At 49.3% G+C, this 20,748-nt stretch overlaps 1 protein-coding gene across 1 annotated transcript in view; it reads right to left on the bottom strand.

The window, feature by feature from the left end:
- The window catches only part of PEX6 (peroxisomal biogenesis factor 6), a 105,107-nt gene extending 84,698 nt beyond the window's left edge, over positions 1-20,409 (bottom strand). The window contains exon 1 of the mRNA XM_063918743.1: positions 18,982-20,409. Within this exon, the coding sequence (XP_063774813.1) occupies positions 18,982-20,373 (1,392 nt within the window). The 5' untranslated portion in view covers positions 20,374-20,409. The remainder of the gene's footprint in view (positions 1-18,981) is intronic.
- Positions 20,410-20,748: the final 339 nt, after the last annotated feature.

Genomic DNA, 20,748 nt, shown 5'->3' with positions numbered 1-20,748 from the left:
GACCCTTGTGCATTGATGTACTGACACTTGGCCTGGTCTTAGGAGGTTCCTGACTAGGTCGGATAACTCCTTGGCTTTCTCCTCCGGGAGAAACACCTTTTTCTGTACGGTGTCCAGAATCATCCCTAGGAACAGCAGACGTGTCGTCGGAATCCGCTGCGATTTTGGAATATTTAGAATCCATCCGTGCTGTCGTAGTACTACTTGAGATAGTGCTACTCCGACCTCTAACTGTTCTCTGGACCTTGCCCTTATCAGGAGATCGTCCAAGTAAGGGATAATTAAGACGCCTTTTCTTCGAAGAAGAATCATCATTTCGGCCATTACATTGGTAAAGACCCGGGGTGCCGTGGACAATCCAAACGGCAGCGTCTGAAACTGATAGTGACAGTTCTGTACCACAAACCTGAGGTACCCTTGGTGAGAAGGGCAAATTGGGACATGGAGGTAAGCATCCTTGATGTCCAGAGACACCATATAGTCCCCTTCTTCCAGGTTCGCTATCACTGCTCTGAGTGACTCCATCTTGAACTTGAACCTTTTTATGTAAGTGTTCAAGGATTTCAGATTTAAAATGGGTCTCACCGAGCCGTCCGGCTTCGGTACCACAAACAGCGTGGAATAATACCCCTTTCCCTGTTGTAGGAGGGGTACCTTGATTATCACCTGCTGGGAATACAGCTTGTGAATGGCTTCCAATACCGCCTCCCTGTCGGGGGTAGACGTTGGTAAAGCAGACTTCAGGAACCGGCGAGGGGGAGACGTCTCGAATTTCTGCTGCGAGGTGACTTGGGGTAAAAAGGTGGATTTTCCAGCCGTTGCCGTGGCCACCAGGTCCGATAGACCGACCCCAAATAACTCCTCCCCTTTATACGGCAATACTTCCATATGCCGTTTGGAATCCGCATCCCCTGACCACTGTCGCGTCCATAATCCTCTTCTGGCAGAAATGGACATCGCACTTACTCTTGATGCCAGAGTGCAAATATCCCTCTGTGCATCTCGCATATATAGAAATGCATCCTTTAAATGCTCTATAGTCAATAATATATTGTCCCTGTCCAGGGTATCAATATTTTCAGTCAGGGAATCCGACCAAGCCACCCCAGCACTGCACATCCAGGCTGAGGCGATTGCTGGTCGCAGTATAATACCAGTATGTGTGTATATACTTTTAAGGATATTTTCCAGCTTCCTATCAGCTGGTTCCTTGAGGGCGGCCGTATCAGGGGACGGTAACGCCACTTGTTTTGATAAGCGTGTGAGCGCCTTATCTACGCTAGGGGGTGTTTCCCAACGCGCCCTAACCTCTGGCGGGAAAGGGTATAATGCCAATAATTTTTTAGAAATTAGCAGTTTTTTATCGGGGGAAACCCACGCTTCATCACACACCTCATTTAATTCATCTGATTCAGGAAAAACTACGGGTAGTTTTTTCACACCTCACATAATACCCTTTTTTGTGGTACTTGTAGTATCAGAAATGTTCAAAACCTCCTTCATTGCCGTGATCATGTAACGTGTGGCCCTACTGGAAAATACGTTTGTTTCCTCACCGTCGACACTGGAGTCAGTGTCCGTGTCAGTGTCTGTATCGACCTGAGGTAACGGGCGTTTTATAGCCCCTGACGGTGTTTGAGACGCCTGTACAGGTATCAACTGATTTGCCGGCTGTCTCATGTCGTCAACAGTCTTTTGTAAAGTGCCGACACTATCACGTAATTCTTTCCATAAGACCATCCAGTCAGGTGTCGACTCCCTAGGGGGTGACATCACTAACATAGGCAATTGCTCCGCCTCCACACCATTTTCCTCCTCATACATGTCGACACAGCGTACCGACACACAGCACACACACAGGGAATGCTCTGATAGAGGACAGGACCCCACTAGCCCTTTGGGGAGACAGAGGGAGAGTTTGCCAGCACACACCAGAGCGCTATATATATATATAGGGATAACCTTATATAAGTGTTTTTCCCTAATATAGCTGCTGTATATATTAATATGCCAATTTAGTGCCCCCCCTCTCTTGTTTTACCCTGTTTCTGTTGTGCAGGACTGCAGGGGAGAGTCAGGGAGCCTTCCTCCAACGGAGCTGTGAGGAAAAAATGGCGCTTGTGTGCTGAGGAGATAGGCTCCGCCCCTTTTTCGGCGGCCTTTCTCCCGCTTTTTTGTGGAAAACTGGCAGGGGTTAAATACATCCATATAGCCCAGGAGCTATATGTGATGTATTTTTAGCCATTTAAGGTATTTTCATTGCGTCCCAGGGCGCCCCCCCCCCCCAGCGCCCTGCACCCTCAGTGACCGGAGTGTGAAGTGTGCTGAGAGCAATGGCGCACAGCTGCGGTGCTGTGCGCTACCTTATTGAAGACAGGACGTCTTCTGCCGCCAATTTTCCGGACCTCTTCACTCTTCTGGCTCTGTAAGGGGGCCGGCGGCGCGGCTCCGGGACCCATCCATGGCTGGGCCTGTGATCGTCCCTCTGGAGCTAATGTCCAGTAGCCTAAGAAGCCCAATCCACTCTGCACGCAGGTGAGTTCGCTTCTTCTCCCCTTAGTCCCTCGATGCAGTGAGCCTGTTGCCAGCAGGTCTCACTGAAAATAAAAAAAACTATTTAAACTTTTACTCTAAGCAGCTCAGGAGAGCCACCTAGATTGCACCCTTCTCGTTCGGGCACAAAATCTTAACTGAGGCTTGGAGGAGGGTCATAGGGGGAGGAGCCAGTGCACACCAGGTAGTCCTAAAGCTTTTTACTTTTGTGCCCAGTCTCCTGCGGAGCCGCTATTCCCCATGGTCCTTTTGGAGTCCCCAGCATCCACTAGGACGTTAGAGAAATACTGTAGCTGGGCTGCCGTTGCCTGCTTGTGATGAGGGAACCCAGACGGAAAATGCACACGGCCACCTTCTCTCTTAATACGCCCCCGGAAAATGTTAACTGTTTTAAGATGCGTGCAAGTCAGCGACAGTATCATGTGCTTCTGGATTACACCAGGTACACGTCACAGACGGAATCCAGTCACATGGATGACACTACAATATCCACACTAGAATGTTGACATTGTTCACCATGGTGACATTTTCAGAATGCCGACAGTTAGAGTTAGGCGCCGCATGGATGGTTAAGCTGCAGGAGGAGGTTAGGTTTAGGAACTAGGGGGAGGATTGGAGATTAGGGTTACGGATAGAGCCTGTGTACTTCCCGGAACACCGTTCGGAACAAGTGTCCACCAGAACTGCTGGTCACATGACAGCAAAGAAGACACTGCAGCTTCTGACTGCTGGTCCACCAACGACATTATGTCGACATGCTACCATGACTACAGGTCATCAGTGTAGACATGATGAATGCCATCATGGTCACTGTAAACATGCTAAGCATGTCGGCAGTTTGGCCATGTCAACATTCTATTGTAGACTCAACATACCACACCCATCACAGACACTAACGCATTCAGTGTCACAGGAGCGTTCACATACAGCCAATCAGAATCGATTCGTTATTACTGTTGTTAATCGCCAGGTGCACCTGCCCCTGACCACCCGTAACTAATATGGCAGCCACTCCCCTGCACGTTCTCCTGCATGGGATCTGGACTGTAGGCCGACAATGTCTAGGTCGGATCCATATGGTCGACATGCATTAAGCCAACATTGAAAAAATGTCAACATGTTAATATGGTCTACATTTTATTGTTTGGGGGGTGGGGGTCTTGTTTTTGGACTTTTTTCATCCTTGACTATCAATGTCACATATCATAACCTTTAGTAACCTTGTGTCGAGCGAAGGCCAAAAATGCAAAAAATTTTTTTTTACCATTTCTTGTCAACCTTTTGTCCATGTCAACCTAGACACTGTAGATCTTGTATACGACCCCCCTGCATTTTAGCTCCCTCCCTGAATTTAAGCTATCTTGGGGCCTAATTCAGGTTGTATTGCTTATGTGATCCAACAAGCAGTTTCTCGATAGAAACTGCTTGTTGGAAAATGTGGGTCCTGCGATCGCATCACAGGGTTGCGAACGTCTCTGCCTGATTGACAGGTAGAGGCGTTCGTGCAGCTTTGCAATTCATGCTGAATTAGGACTTGATCATCAGCTTCTCCATCATGTTGGCTGCTCCTGGTTGTGTGCTAGGGGAACTTCCTGGACAGGCCACCTGACATTGCATCAAGCCACGCCCCCCTCAGTGAGGCAGATCTGATAGCTGCCTCCCCTTGTGCTGTGTTTTGCAGTATTATTGGCCGCAGACTATCACATGGAGGGGCTGAGCTCAAATACAGCATCATCCCTGATCTCTCCCTGACATTCCCTGTATATCTTCTTTGTAGGGATGGCCATCGGTAGGGATGGCCATCGGTAGGTTATCCATCGATGCTTACCATCAATGGTACCATTGATGGAAAACCTTGATGGTGTGAAACCATCTGGAAGGTAACCATCGGTGGTTTCACCCACCGATGGTCACCCCTGCTTTAGTGTACCACGAGCTGCAAGCCAAACAGAGTTCGGGGACGGGGCTTCGCAGGTGTCGGGGGGGCGGAGCTAGGGTCCGTATCCCAACACCTTGGAAAAGAAAAAATAATAAGAATTTACTTACCGATAATTCTATTTCTCGGAGTCCGTAGTGGATGCTGGGGTTCCTGAAAGGACCATGGGGAATAGCGGCTCCGCAGGAGACAGGGCACAAAAGTAAAGCTTTTACAGGTCAGGTGGTGTGTACTGGCTCCTCCCCCTATGACCCTCCTCCAGACTCCAGTTAGGTACTGTGCCCGGACGAGCGTACACAATAAGGGAGGATTTTGAATCCCGGGTAAGACTCCTACCAGCCACACCAATCACACCGTACAACTTGTGATCTAAACCCAGTTAACAGTATGATAACAGAGGAGCCTCTGAAAGATGGCTTCCTAAACAATAACCCGAATTAGTTAACAATAACTATGTACAAGTATTGCAGATAATCCGCACTTGGGATGGGCGCCCAGCATCCACTACGGACTCCGAGAAATAGAATTATCGGTAAGTAAATTCTTATTTTCTCTATCGTCCTAAGTGGATGCTGGGGTTCCTGAAAGGACCATGGGGATTATACCAAAGCTCCCAAACGGGCGGGAGAGTGCGGATGACTCTGCAGCACCGAATGAGAGAACTCCAGGTCCTCCTTTGCCAGGGTATCAAATTTGTAAAAATTTACAAACGTGTTCTCCCCTGACCACGTAGCTGCTCGGCAGAGTTGTAATGCCGAGACCCCTCGGGCAGCCGCCCAAGATGAGCCCACCTTCCTTGCGGAATGGGCCTTAACAGATTTAGGCTGTGGCAGACCTGCCACAGAATGTACAAGTTGAATTTTGTTACAAATCCAACGAGCAATCGACTGCTTAGAAGCAGGTGCACCCAACTTGTTGGGTGCATACAGTATAAACAGCGAGTCAGATTTTCTGACTCCAGCCGTCCTTTAAATGTATATTTTTAAGGCTCTGACAACGTCCAACAACTTGGAGTCCTTCAAGTCGTCTGTAGCCGCAGGCACTACAATAGGCTGGTTCAGGTGAAACGCTGATACCACCTTAGGGAGAAAATGCGGACGCGTCCGCAGCTCTGCCCTATGTCGAATGGAAAATTAAATAAGGGCTTTTATAAAACAAAGCCGCCAGTTCAGATACTCTCCCGGCCGAAGCCAGGGCCAGTAACATAGTCACTTTCCATGTGAGATATTTCAAATCCACATTCTTTAGTGGTTCAAACCAATTGGATTTGAGGAAATCTAAAACTACATTTAGATCCCACGGTGCCACCTTAGGCACCACAGGAGGCTGTATATGCAGTACTCCTTTGATAAAAATCTGGACCTCAGGGACTGAGGCCAATTCTTTTTGGAAGAATATTGATAGGGCCGAAATTTGAACCTTAATAGATCCCAATTTGAGACCCACAGACAATCCTGATTGCAGGAAATGTAGGAAAACGACCCAGTTGAAATTCCTCCATCGGAGCACTCCGCTGCTCGCACCACGCAACATATTTTCGCCAAATACGGCGATAATGCTTCGCGGTGACTTCCTTCCTTGCCTTTATCAAGGTAGGAATGACTTCTTCTGGAATGCCTTTTCCTTTTAGGATCTGGCATTCAAACGCCATGCCGTCAAACGCAGCCGCGGTAAGTCTTGAAAAAGACAAGGACCCTGCTGAAGCAGGTCCCTTCTCAGAAGTAGAGGCCACGGATCGTCCGTGACCATCTCTTGAAGTTCCGGGTACCAAGTCCTTCTTGGCCAATCCGGAGCCACTAGTCTTACTCCTCTTTGCCGTATAATCCTCAATACCTTTGGTATGAGAGGCAGAGGAGGAAAAACATATACCGACTGGTACACCCAAGGTGTTACCAGCGCGTCCACAGCTATTGCCTGCGGATCTCTTGACCTGGCGCAATACCTGTCCAGTGTTTTGTTGAGGCGAGACGCCATCATGTCCACCATTGGTTTTACCCAACGGTTTAATAGCATGTGGAAAACTTCTGGATGAAGTCCCCACTCTCCCGGGTGAAGGTCGTGTCTGCTGAGGAATTCTGCTTCCCAGTTGTCCACGCCCGGGATGAATACTGCTGACAGTGCTATCACGTGATTCTCCGCCCAGCGAAGGATCCTGGCAGCTTCTGCCATTGCCCTCCTGCTTCTTGTGCCGCCCTGTCTGTTTACATGGGCGATTGCCGTGATGTTGTCCGACTGGATCAACACCGGTCTTCCTTGAAGCAGAGGTTCCGCCTGGCTTAGAGCATTGTAGATTGCTCTTAGTTCCAGAATGCTTATGTGAAGAGACTTTTTCAGGCTCGACCACACTCCCTGGAAATTTCTTCCCTGTGTGACTGCTCCCCAGCCTCTCAGGCTGGCATCCGTGGTCACCAGGATCCAATCCTGCATGCCGAATCTGCGGCCCTCCAATAGATGAGCCTCCTGCAACCACCACAGACGGGATACCCTTGTCCTCGGCGACAGGGTTATCCGCAGGTGCATCTGAAGATGCGACCCTGACCATTTGTCCAACAGATCCCTTTGCATGGAATCTGCCGAAAGGGATTGCTTCGTAAGAAGCTACCATTTTTTCCCAGGACTCTTGTGCATTGATGTACAGACACCTTTCCTGGTTTTAGGAGGTTCCTGACCAGGTCAGATAACTCCTTGGCTTTTTCTTCGGGAAGAAAAACCTTTTTCTGAACTGTGTCCAGAATCATCCCCAGGAACAGCAGACGAGTTGTCGGCATTAATTGGGATTTTGGAATATTCAGAATCCATCCGTGCTGCTTTAGCACCTCTTGAGATAGTGCTAAACCCATCTCTAGCTGTTCTCTGGACCTTGCCCTTATTAGGAGATCGTCCAAGTATGGGATAATTAATACGCCTTTTCTTCGAAGAAGAAATATTATCTCGGCCATTACCTTTGTAAAGACCCGAGGTGCCGTGGACAAACCAAACGGCAGCGTCTGAAACTGATAGTGACAGTTTTGTACAACGAACCTGAGGTACCCCTGGTGTGAGGGGTAATTGGAACGTGGAGATACGCATCCTTGATGTCCAAGGATACCATAAAGTCCCCTTCTTCCAGGTTCGCTATCACTGCTCTGAGTGACTCCATCTTGAACTTGAACTTCTTTATGTACAGGTTCAAGGACTTCAGATTTAGAATAGGCCTTACCGAGCCATCCGGCTTCGGTACCACAAAAAGAGTGGAATAATACCCCTTCCCTTGTTGTAGAAGAGGTACCTTGACTATCACCTGCTGAGAATACAGCTTGTGAATGTCTTCCAAAACCGTCTCCCTTTCTGAGGGGGACGTTGGTAAAGCAGACTTCAGGAAACGGCGAGGTGGCTCTGTCTCTAATTTCAACCTGTACCCCTGAGATATTATCTGCAGGATCCAGGGATTTACCTGCGAGTGAGCCCACTGCGCGCTGTAATTCTTGAGACGACCGCCTACCGCCCCCGAGTCCGCTTGCGAAGCCCCAGCGTCATGCTGAGGCTTTTGTAGAAGCCGGGGAGGGCTTCTGTTCCTGGGAAGGAGCTGCCTGTTGCTGTCTCTTCCCTCGTCCTCTGCCTCGTGGCAGATATGAATAGCCCTTTGCTCTCTTATTTTTAAAGGAACGAAAGGGCTGCGGTTGAAAGGTCGGTGCCTTTTTCTGTTGGGGAGTGACTTGAGGTAGAAAGGTGGATTTCCCGGCCGTAGCCGTGGCCACCAAATCCGATAGACCGACCCCAAATAACTCCTCTACGCATCGCCTGTCCACTGTCGTGTCCATAAAGCTCTTCTGGCCGAAATGGACATAGCACTTACCCGTGATGCCAGTGTGCAGATATCTCTCTGTGCATCACGCATATAAAGAAATGCATCCTTTATTTGTTCTAACGACAGTAAAATATTGTCCCTGTCCAGGGTATCAATATTTTCGATCAGGGACTCTGACCAAACTACCCCAGCACTGCACATCCAGGCAGTCGCAATAGCTGGTCGTATTATAACACCTGCATGTGTGTATATACCTTTTTGGATATTTTCCATCCTCCTATCTGATGGATCTTTAAGTGCGGCCGTCTCAGGAGAGGGTAACGCCACTTGTTTTGATAAGCGTGTTAGCGCTTTGTCCACCCTAGGAGGTGTTTCCCAGCGCTCCCTAACCTCTGGCGGGAAAGGGTATAAAGCCAATAACTTCTTTGAAATTAGCAGTTTTTTATCGGGGCACCCCACGCTTCATCACACACGTCATTTAATTCTTCTGATTCGGTAAAAACTACTGGTAGTTTTTTCACACCCCACATAATACCCTGTTTAGTGGTACCTGTAGTATCAGCTAAATGTAACATCTCCTTTATTGCCAAAATCATATAACGTGTGGCCCTACTGGAAAATACGGTTGATTCGTCACCTTCACCACCGGAATCAGTGCCTGTGTCTGGGTCTGTGTCGACCGACTGAGGCAAGGGGCGTTTTACATCCCCTGACGGTGTTTGAGGCGCCTGGACAGGCACTAATTGAGTGTCCGGCCGCCTCATGTCGGCAAACGACTGCTTAAGCGAGTTGACGCTATCCCGTAATTCCACAAATAAAGGCATCCATTCTGGTGTCGACCCCCTAGGAGGTGACATCCTCATATTTGGCAATTGCTCCGCCTCCACACCAATAACGTCCTCATACATGTCGACACACACGTACCGACACACAGCAGACACACAGGGAATGCTCTATACGAAGACAGGACCCACTAGCCCTTTGGGGAGACAGAGGGAGAGTCTGCCAGCACACACCAAAAAGCGCTATATATGACAGGGATAGCCTTATGATTAAGTGCTCCCTTATAGCTGCTTTTATATTAATATATTGCCATTTATTTTGCCCCCCCTCTCTGTTATACCCTGTTTCTGTAGTGCAGTGCAGGGGAGAGACCTGGGAGCCTTCCTGACCAGCGGAGCTGTGACAGAAAATGGCGCCGTGTGCTGAGGAGATAGGCCCCGCCCCTTTTTCGGCGGGCTCGTCTCCCACTATTTAGTACATTTAGGCAGGGGTAAATATCTCCATATAGCCTCTGGGGCTATATGTGAGGTATTTTTAGCCTTTTTAAAGGTTTTCATTTGCCTCCCAGGGCGCCCCCCCCCCAGCGCCCTGCACCCTCAGTGACTGCCGTGTGAAGTGTGCTGAGAGGAAAATGGCGCACAGCTGCAGTGCTGTGCGCTACCTTAAGAAGACTGCAGGAGTCTTCAGCCGCCGATTCTGGACCTCTTCTTGCTTCAGCATCTGTGAGGGGGCCGGCGGCGTGGCTCCGGTGACCATCCAGGCTGTACCTGTGATCGTCCCTCTGGAGCTTCATGTCCAGTAGCCAAGAAGCCAATCCATCCTGCACGCAGGTGAGTTCACTTCTTCTCCCCTCTGTCCCTCGTTGCAGTGATCCTGTTGCCAGCAGGAATCACTGTAAAATAAAAAACCTAAGCTAAACTCTCTAAGCAGCTCTTTATGAGAGCCACCTAGAATTGCACCCTTCTCGGCCGGGCACAAAAATCTAACTGGAGTCTGGAGGAGGGTCATAGGGGGAGGAGCCAGTACACACCACCTGACCTGTAAAAGCTTTACTTTTGTGCCCTGTCTCCTGCGGAGCCGCTATTCCCCATGGTCCTTTCAGGAACCCCAGCATCCACTTAGGACGATAGAGAAAAGATTTTAAACCTACCGGTAAATCTTTTCCTCGTAGTCCGTAGAGGATGCTGGGACTCCGTAAGGACCATGGAGATAGACGGGCTCCGCAGGAGACATGGGCACTTTAAAAAAGACTTTGGATCTGGGTGTGCACTGGCTCCTCCCTCTATGCCCCTCCTCCAGACCTCAGTTAGAGAAACTGTGCCCAGAGGAGAGGGACAGTACGAGGAAAATAAGAATTTACTTACCGATAATTCTATTTCTCGGAGTCCGTAGTGGATGCTGGGGTTCCTGAAAGGACCATGGGGAATAGCGGCTCCGCAGGAGACAGGGCACAAAAAAGTAAAGCTTTACTAGGTCAGGTGGTGTGCACTGGCTCCTCCCCCTATGACCCTCCTCCAGACTCCAGTTAGGTACTGTGCCCGGACGAGCATACACAATAAGGGAGGCATTTTGAATCCCGGGTAAGACTCATACCAGCCACACCAATCACACCGTACAACTTGTGATCTAAACCCAGTTAACAGTATGACAACAGAAAGGGCCTCTTAAAGATGGCTCCTTAACAATAACCCGAATTAGTTAACAATAACTATGTACAAGTATTGCAGATAATCCGCACTTGGGATGGGCGCCCAGCATCCACTACGGACTCCGAGAAATAGAATTATCGGTAAGTAAATTCTTATTTTCTCTATCGTCCTAAGTGGATGCTGGGGTTCCTGAAAGGACCATGGGGATTATACCAAAGCTCCCAAACGGGCGGGAGAGTGCGGATGACTCTGCAGCACCGAATGAGAGAACTCCAGGTCCTCCTTTGCCAGGGTATCAAATTTGTAAAATTTTACAAACGTGTTCTCCCCCGACCACGTAGCTGCTCGGCAGAGTTGTAATGCCGAGACCCCTCGGGCAGCCGCCCAAGATGAGCCCACCTTCCTTGTGGAGTGGGCTTTTACAGTTTTAGGCTGTGGCAGGCCTGCCACAGAATGTGCAAGTTGAATTGTGTTACAAATCCAACGAGCAATCGACTGCTTAGAAGCAGGTGCGCCCAACTTGTTGGGTGCATACAATATAAACAGCGAGTCAGATTTTCTGACTCCAGCCGTCCTTGCAATGTATATTTTTAAGGCTCTGACAACGTCCAACAACTTGGAGTCCTCCAAGTCGCTAGTGGCCGCAGGCACCACAATAGGTTGGTTCAGATGAAATGCTGATACCACTTTAGGGAGAAAATGCGGACGAGTCCGCAGTTCTGCCCTATCCGAATGGAAGATTAGATAAGGACTTTTATAAGATAAAGCCGCCAATTCAGATACTCTCCTGGCAGAGGCCAGGGCTAGTAACATAGTCACTTTCAATGTGAGATATTTCAAATCCACCTTTTTCAATGGTTCAAACCAATGGGATTTGAGGAAATCTAAAACTACATTTAGATCCCACGGTGCCACCGGAGGCACCACAGGAGGCTGTATATGCAGTACTCCCTTGACAAAAGTCTGGACCTCAGGGACAGAGGCCAATTCTTTTTGGAAGAATATTGACAGGGCCGAAATTTGAACCTTAATGGATCCCAATTTGAGACCCATAGATAATCCTGATTGCAGGAAATGTAGGAAACGACCCAGTTGGAATTCCTCCGTCGGAACCCTCCGATCCTCGCACCACGCTACATATTTTCGCCAAATGCGGTGATAATGTTTCACGGTGACTTCCTTCCGTGCCTTAATCAAGGTAGGAATGACTTCTTCTGGAATGCCTTTCCCTTTTAGGATCTGGCGTTCAACCGCCATGCCGTCAAACGCAGCCGCGGTAAGTCTTGAAAAAGACAGGGACCCTGCTGTAGCAGGTCCCTTCTCAGAGGTAGAGGCCACGGTTCGTCCGTGAGCATCTCTTGAAGTTCCGGATACCAAGTCCTTCTCGGCCAATCCGGAACCACTAGTATTGTTCTTACTCTTCTTTGCCGTATGATCTTCAATACCTTTGGTATGAGCGGCAGAGGAGGAAACACATACACTGACTGGTACACCCAAGGAGTTACCAGTGCGTCCACAGCTATTGCCTGTGGATCTCTTGACCTGGCGCAATATTTGTCCAGTTTCTTGTTGAGGCGAGACGCCATCATGTCTACAATTGGTCTTTCCCAACGGTCTATTAACATGTTGAAGACTTCTGGATGTAGACCCCACTCTCCCGGATGAAGATCGTGTCTGCTGAGGAAGTCTGCTTCCCAGTTGTCCACGCCCGGGATGAACACTGCTGACAGTGCTATCACGTGATTCTCCGCCCAGCGAAGAATCTTGGCAGCTTCTGCCATTGCACTCCTGCTTCTTGTGCCGCCCTGCCTGTTTACATGGGCGACCGCCGTGATGTTGTCCGACTGAATCAACACCGGCTTTCCTTGCAGGAGAAGTTCCGCCTGGCTTAGAGCATTGTAGATTGCTCTTAGTTCCAGAATGTTTATGTGAAGAGACTTTTCCAGACTCGTCCATACTCCCTGGAAGTTTCTTCCTTGTGTGACTGCTCCCCAGCCTCTCAGGCTGGCGTCCGTGGTCACCAGGATCCAATCCTGAATGCCGAATCTGCGGCCTTCTAATAGGTGAGCCTTCTGCAACCACCACAGAAGTGACACCCTTGTCTTTGGTGACAGGGTTATTCGCAGGTGCATCTGCAGATGCGACCCTGACCATTTGTCCAACAGATCCCTTTGGAATATTCTTGCATGGAATCTGCCGAATGGAATTGCTTCGTAAGAAGCCACCATTTTTCCCAGGACTCTTGTGCATTGATGTACTGACACTTTTCCTGGTTTTAGGAGGTTCCTGACCAGATCGGATAACTCCTTGGCTTTTTCCTCTGGAAGGAAAACCTTTTTCTGAACCGTGTCCAGAATCATTCCTAGGAACAGCAGACGAGTTGTCGGGATTAAATGGGATTTTGGAATATTCAGAATCCACCCGTGTTGTCTTAGCACCTCTTGAGATAGTGCTAAAGCTGTCTCCAGCTGTTCTCTGGACCTTGCCCTTATTAGGAGATCGTCCAAGTATGGGATAACTAATACGCCTTTTCTTCGAAGAAGAATCATCATCTCGGCCATTACCTTGGTAAAGACCCGAGGCGCCGTGGACAATCCGAACGGCAGCGTCTGAAACTGATAGTGACAGTTTTGAACAATGAACCTGAGGTACCCCTGGTGTGCGGGGTAAATCGGAACGTGTAGATACGCATCCTTGATGTCCAAGGATACCATAAAGTCCCCTTCTTCCAGGTTCGCTATCACTGCTCTGAGTGACTCCATCTTGAACTTGAACTTTTTTATGTAGAGGTTCAAGGACTTCAGATTTAGAATAGGCCTTACCGAGCCATCCGGCTTCGGTACCACAAATAGAGTGGAATAATACCCCTTTCCTTGTTGTAATAGGGGTACTTTGACTATCACCTGCTGAGCGTACAGCTTGTGAATGGCTTCCAACACCCTCTCCCTTTCGGAAGAGACGGTTGGTAAGGCAGACTTCAGGAAACGATGAGGAGGATCCGTCTCTAATTCCAACCTGTACCCCTGAGATATTATCTGCAGGATCCAGGGGTCTACCTGCGAGTGAGCCCACTGCGCGCTGTAATTTTTGAGACGGCCCCCCACTGTCCCCGAGTCCGCTTGAGAGGCCCCAGCGTCATGCTGAGGTTTTTGCAGGAGCCGGGGAGGGCTTCTGTTCCTGGGAAGGAGCTGCCTGTTGGTGTCTCTTCCCTCTTCCTCTGCCTCGTGGCAGGTACGACAAGCCCTTTGCTCTCTTATTTTTGTAGGAGCGAAAAGGCTGCGGTTGAAAGGTCGGTGCCTTTCTCTGTTGGGGAGTGACTTGAGGTAAAAAAGTGGATTTCCCGGCAGTAGCCGTGGCCACCAAGTCTGATAGACCAACTCCAAATAACTCCTCCCCTTTATACGGCAAAACCTCCATGTGACGTTTTGAATCCGCATCGCCTGTCCACTGTCGTGTCCATAAGGCTCTTCTGGCTGAAATGGACATAGCACTCACCCGAGATGCCAGTGTGCAAATATCCCTCTGTGCATCACGCATATAGATAAATGCATCCTTTATTTGTTCTAACGACAGTAAAACATTGTCCCTATCTAGGGTATCAATATTTTCAATCAGGGATTCTGACCAAACTACTCCAGCACTGCACATCCAGGCAGTTGCTATAGCTGGTCGTAGTATAACACCTGCATGTGTGTATATATTCTTTTGAATAACTTCCATCTTTCTATCTGATGGATCCTTAAGTGCGGCCGTCTCAGGAGAGGGTAACGCCACTTGTTTGGATAAGCGTGTGAGCGCCTTGTCCACCTTAGGGGGTGTTTCCCAGCGCGCCCTAACCTCTGGCGGGAAAGGGTATAATGCCAATAACTTTTTTGAAATTATCAACTTTTTATCAGGAGCAACCCACGCTTCATCACACACGTCATTTAATTCTTCTGATTCAGGAAAAACTGTTTGTAGTTTTTTCACACCATACATAATACCCTGTTTTACGGTATCTGTAGTATCAGCTAAATGTAACGTCTCCTTCATTGCCAAAATCATATAACGTGTGGCCCTACTGGAAAATACGTTTGAATTTCTACCGTCGTCACTGGAATCAGTGCCCGTGTCTGGGTCTGTGTCGACCGACTGAGGCAAAGGGCGTTTTACAGCCCCTGACGGTGTTTGAGGCGCCTGGACAGGCATTAATTGATTGTCCGGCCGCCTCATGTCCTCAACTGACTGTTTAAGGGAAGATAAACCATCACGTAATTCCACAAATAAAGGCATCCATTCTGGTGTCGACCCCCTGGGGGGTGACATCTGCATATTTGGCAATTGCTCCGCCTCCACACCAATATCGTCCTCATACATGTCGACACCACGTACCGACACACACCGCAAACTCACAGGGAATGCTCTAATGAAGACAGGACCCACTAGCCCTTTTGGGGAGACAGAGGGAGAGTCTGCCAGCACACACCACAAAGCGCTATATATACAAGGGATATCCTTATATTAAGTGCTCCCTTATAGCTGCTTTAATATATATATATATAGCCATTAATGTGCCCCCCCTCTCTGTTTTACCCTGTTTCTGTAGTGCAGTGCAGGGGAGAGACCTGGGAGCCGTTCTGACCAGCGGAGCTGTGACAGAAAATGGCGCCGTGTGCTGAGGAGATAGGCCCCGCCCCTTTTTCGGCGGGTTCTTCTCCCGCTATTTTTCCAGTCAGGCAGGGGTTAAATATCTCCATATAGCCCCTATGGGCTATATGTGAGGTATTTTTAGCCTTGTATAAGGTTTATATTTGCCTCTCAGAGCGCCCCCCCCCAGCGCTCTGCACCCTCAGTGACTGCCCAGTGAAGTGTGCTGAGAGGAAAATGGCGCACAGCTGCAGTGCTGTGCGCTACCTTATGAAGACTGAGGAGTCTTCAGCCGCCGGTTTCCGGACCTCTTCACGCTTCAGCATCTGCAAGGGGGTCGGCGGCGCGGCTCCGGGACCGGACTCCACGGCTGGGCCTGTGTTCGATCCCTCTGGAGCTAATGGTGTCCAGTAACCAAGCAGCAAATCCACTCTGCATGCAGGTGAGTTTACTACTTTCCCCCTAAGTCCCACGTTGCAGTGATCCTGTTGCCAGCAGGACTCACTGTAAAGAAAAAAACCTAAACTAAACTTTCTCTAAGCAGCTCTTTAGGAGAGCCACCTAGATTGCACCCTTCTCGTTCGGGCACAAAATCTAACTGGAGTCTGGAGGAGGGTCATAGGGGGAGGAGCCAGTGCACACCACCTGACCTAGTAAAGCTTTACTTTTTTGTGCCCTGTCTCCTGCGGAGCCGCTATTCCCCATGGTCCTTTCAGGAACCCCAGCATCCACTTAGGACGATAGAGAAAGGATTTTTGTTAATCTAAGGGCAAGATTCATACCAGCCACACCAATCACACCGTATAACCTGTGATATACAATCTAGTTAACAGTATTCTGTCCTGTGACGGGAAAGGATACGCTGTTAAAATCCTTTTGGGAATCTGCAGTTTTTTGTCTGGAGTTTCCCACGCTTTTTCGCATAACTCGTTCAGCTCATGTGAGGATGGAAAGGTGACCTCAGGCTTCTTTCCTTTATACATGTGTACCCTCGTGTCAGGGATACGCAAAACATCTTTAATTGCGATAATCATATATCGAATACATTTAGCCACCCTTGGCTGCAATTTTGCATCATCGTAGTCGACACAGGAGTATGAATCCGTGTCGGTATCTGTGTCAACTATTTGGGATAGTGGGCGCTTCTGAGGCCCCGAAGGTCCCGGCGACATTGGGACAGACATGGGTTAACTCCCTGACTGTACCCTAGCTTCAGCTTTGTCTAATCTTTTGTGCAATAAATTAACATTAGCACTTAAAACATTCCACATATCCATCCAGTCAGGTGTCGGCGCTGCCGACAGAGATCTAACATTCATACACTCCCCCTCCTCCTTAGGTGAGCCTTCAACATCAGACATTTCGACACACGCGTACCGACACACCACACACACACACACACACACACACACACACACACACACACGGAAGCTCTTTTCTGAAGACAGGTTCCCCACCAGGCCCTTTGGAGAGACAGAGAGAGTATGCCAGCACACACCCCAGCTCTATATGACCCAGGAAAAAACACAGAATGTTTACCCAGTAGCGCTTTTGTAGCATGTATATGCGCCAATTATGTGCCCCCCCCCTCTACTTTAAAACCCTATTTCACTGTGTGTCAAGCAGGGGAGAGTCCGGGGAGCTTTCTCTCAGCGGTGCTGTGGAGAAAAAATGGCGCTGGTGAGTGCTGAGGGAGAAGCCCCGCCCCCTCGGCGGCGGGCTTCTGTCCCGCTCAAATTTCCTAATAACATGGCGGGGGCTCTTTTTATACATGTACAGTGCCCAGCTGTACATGTATATATGTGTATTTGCCACAGGAGGTGTTTATTGCTGCACAAGGATCCCCCCCCCTGCGCCCTGCACCCTTACAGTGACCGAAGTGTGTGAGGTGAATGGGAGCAATGGCGCACAGCTTCACTGCTGTGCGTTACCTCTATGAAGATCAAGGTGTCTTCTGCCGCCTCTGAAGTCTTTTCCTCACATACTCACCCGGCTTCTCTCTTCCGGCTCTGCGAGGAGGACGGCGGCGCGGCTCTGGGACGGACGGCGAGGGTGAGACCTGCGTACCGATCCCTCTGGAGCTAATGGTGTCCAGTAGCCTAAGAAACAGAGCCCTGAAACTCAGAGAAGTGGGTCTGTTTCTCTCTCTTCAGTCCCTCGATGCAGGGAGTCTGTTGCCAGCAGGCTCCCTGAAAATAAAAAACCTAACTAAAATACTTTCTTTTACAGGAAACTCAGGAGAGTTCCCTGAAAGCACCCAGTCTCCACTGGGCACAGTATCAAACTGAGGTCTGGAGGAGGAGCATAGAGGGAGGAGCCAGTGCACACCCAGATCCAAAGTCTTTCTTAAAGTGCCCATGTCTCCTGCGGAGCCCGTCTATCCCCATGGTCCTTACAGAGTCCCAGCATCCTCTAGGACGTTAGAGAAATATTCGTTTGCTCTTTAACATCGATGGTGGGAAACCATCTGGTTCTCCCCCATCGATGGTAAAAGTAGTTACCATTGGTCATAGACCATCGATGATTTCAAATCATCAATGGTCGTTGGTCAGCCTTACTTCTTTGTATTACTCTAATCATTTTTATAGTCAAAACTCTGGAGTATGACAGGTAAGTATCTGCCTCTCCTGACTGCATGTCACTGACTACCACCTAGTGGAATACTTGCAGTTGACAACATGCACGAATATACCTCCAATTTGTGGATTACCAAAGACTAAACCATCAATTAAAATGTGCAATTATATGAAGATCCTGCTGATATCTGAGGATGGTTATAATGTTATCCATATGCACTACAAAGGTTTGCCAACACATATAGGGGGTAATTTCAAGTTGATCGCAGGAGGAACTTTTTTAGCAGTTGGGCAAAACCATGTGCACTGCAGGGGAGGCAGATATAACATTTGCAGAGAGAGTTAGATTTGGGTGTGGTGAGTTCAATCTGCAATCTAAATTGCAGTATAAAAATAAAGCAGCCAGTATTTACCCTGCACAGAAACAAAATAACCCACCCAAATCTAATAGGCCCTACACACTCGGCGATGTGCAGCCGAGCTGCCCGACCGCCGATACGGGCGACGGGCGACCCGGCGGCAGTGACGGGGGGAGTGAAGTTTCTTCACTCCCCCCGTCACCCGGCTCCGTAGACTTGCAGGCAAATATGGACGATCTCGTCCATATTGGCCTGCTGCACAACCGACATAGCACCAGCGATGAACGAGCGCGGGGCCGCGCATCGTTCATCGCTGGTGCCTCCACACTGCACGATATGAACGTTATCTTGTTCATTAATGAACGAGATCGTTCATATCGTGCAGTGATATCGGCATGTTACTCTCTCTGCAAATGTTATATCTGCCCCCCCTGCAGTGCACATGGTTTTGCCCAACTGCTAAAAAATTTCTTGCTGCGATCAACTTGGAATTACCCCATAGTTGCTTCAGTAAAATTGTGTTGTACCCTCATGAAGAAATTAAAGAGGTATATTTATTTGGTTGGGTCATGCGGGTCTCAGGCCTCATCACACTGTGATATTCTGTATGTTTTATTACATAATAGTGGCACTAGCAAAGAACATTACACCAGAGATGGTCAATACTATTTCTACAGAGTTCATTACTTTCAACCCTGAGATATGGTCTCACCTCTATGAGAACTTCATTGACGGAACTCGTTCCAGCTGTCAAGTTAAAACTGAGAACAGCAGAGATGACTGCAGTGCATCCTGCAGTGCTGCCAGAATATGTGGGGGCACTTCTTCCTGCCACGCTCGGGGTACTCAGAAGATGGCTGTATTTGTGAGGGTGCCCCAACCACAGCTCCGCAGCCAATATCATAGCTAGATGTTTTCTCCCTCCAGCCAAGGCGTCCACTGGAGCTGGCTCTTTCCTTGCTACTTTTGTGCTTCTGTCCACCTCTGGTAAAGACACCCACACCCACTCACGGTGAAATAGCCCCAGCTCCCGCAGCTGATTTTTGCTCACCCACAATGCAGAACACCGATCCGAAGGGCCTCCCACCTCCTGCAGTCTTCCTGCCCGAACCAATGATTCGGCATCAACAGGAGCCACACGGAGTCTTAAGGGGCCCGTTCCTCGAACAAAGCTGGAAACCAGCGGAGTGTGGATATCCAACCCAAGTACACTAAAATCCAGAAAATGTGTTTCACCGGAACTCACCGCACCTGCTGACCCACCGACCACCCCACCAACATGCAACCCTATATGTATAGAGTCTTCCTGTGGGCACTTTACCAACTTCCCCTGTCCTCCTTGGCATCTTGTGTCTCCATTTCCCCATCTCATACTCCATTCTTGAACCCCCGGAGTTCTCCCTGTTTTATGCCTCACCTCCAATCTCTCCTCTTGCTGCCCACCCTGGGGGACCCCTTCTTCTCCTTGTCCCCAGAGGCTCCCCTCTTCCAGTCCTCCCTGGGGCTTCACATCTTCCAACCGTACCTGGGGTATCACATCTTTTAACCCTTCCCGGGGTCTCACTTCTTCCAGCCCTCCCCGGGGTCTCACATCTTCCTGCACATCCAGGTGTCTCCCCTCTTCCTGCAGACCAAAGGGTTTCCCACCATCGAGCCCTCCTCGGAATCTCAAATCCTTCTGCCCTTCCTGGGTTCTTGCCTCTTCCTGCACCGTCAGGGGTGTCCTCTCTTCCTGCACCCCCAGGGGTCTCCCTTCTTCCTGTACCCCCAGGGGTCTCCCTTCTTCCTGCACCTCCAGGGGTCTCCCATCTCCCCCAATCCCACTGTTGTACCCCTTCAGCTCAATAACGCTAATACGAGTGTGTGGCCCCAAGATGCCCTGCAAGGTGGGTCTGGTGTCCACAATTAGCGCCCCACTTTCAGGCAGCACTTCTCCCCTCCGGACTAATAGTGGTCCCCGGGGTAATGGCGCCCTCCTACTCCTGACCCCCAAGAGCACCCACTCCAACGCTGGGGGGGAACTGAGCAGGAGTCGCCTTGGAGTTAGGGGCCCCCGTGTCCGCACGAAAAGCAGTGGCCCCCCTATGCTCTGATCTGCAGGCATGTTCCGCAGCAGAGTCTTCCGGGAGCAAAGAGCAGAGAGGCTATGTTTACCTTCTCTTCCTGTCTTACAACGGCGGCCATTTTCTCGGAGACCAACCGCGGGATTGAGAATTGTCTGTGAAGTATTGGTTCAAAATCAGTTACTATACTATCATTTGTAATGGAAACTAGATGCTCAAAGTTCAGCACCTCTCAGTAAATACATTTATTTTCCGTAAGACTTTAATGTTCTCAGAGAAATTTATGTAAGTAATGTTAGATGAAAAGCATTTATCAAACAGGCATAATTTAATGTGGGCACTATCACTATGCAAGATGGTACAATTAATTTCTCTGACGTCCTAGTGGATGCTGGGGACTACGTAAGGACCATGGG

This window comes from Pseudophryne corroboree, chromosome 4 (genome assembly GCF_028390025.1).
Source record: "Pseudophryne corroboree isolate aPseCor3 chromosome 4, aPseCor3.hap2, whole genome shotgun sequence".
NCBI classification, from domain to species: Eukaryota; Metazoa; Chordata; class Amphibia; order Anura; family Myobatrachidae; genus Pseudophryne; species Pseudophryne corroboree.
This window is presented reverse-complemented; position numbering and strand designations above follow the sequence as displayed.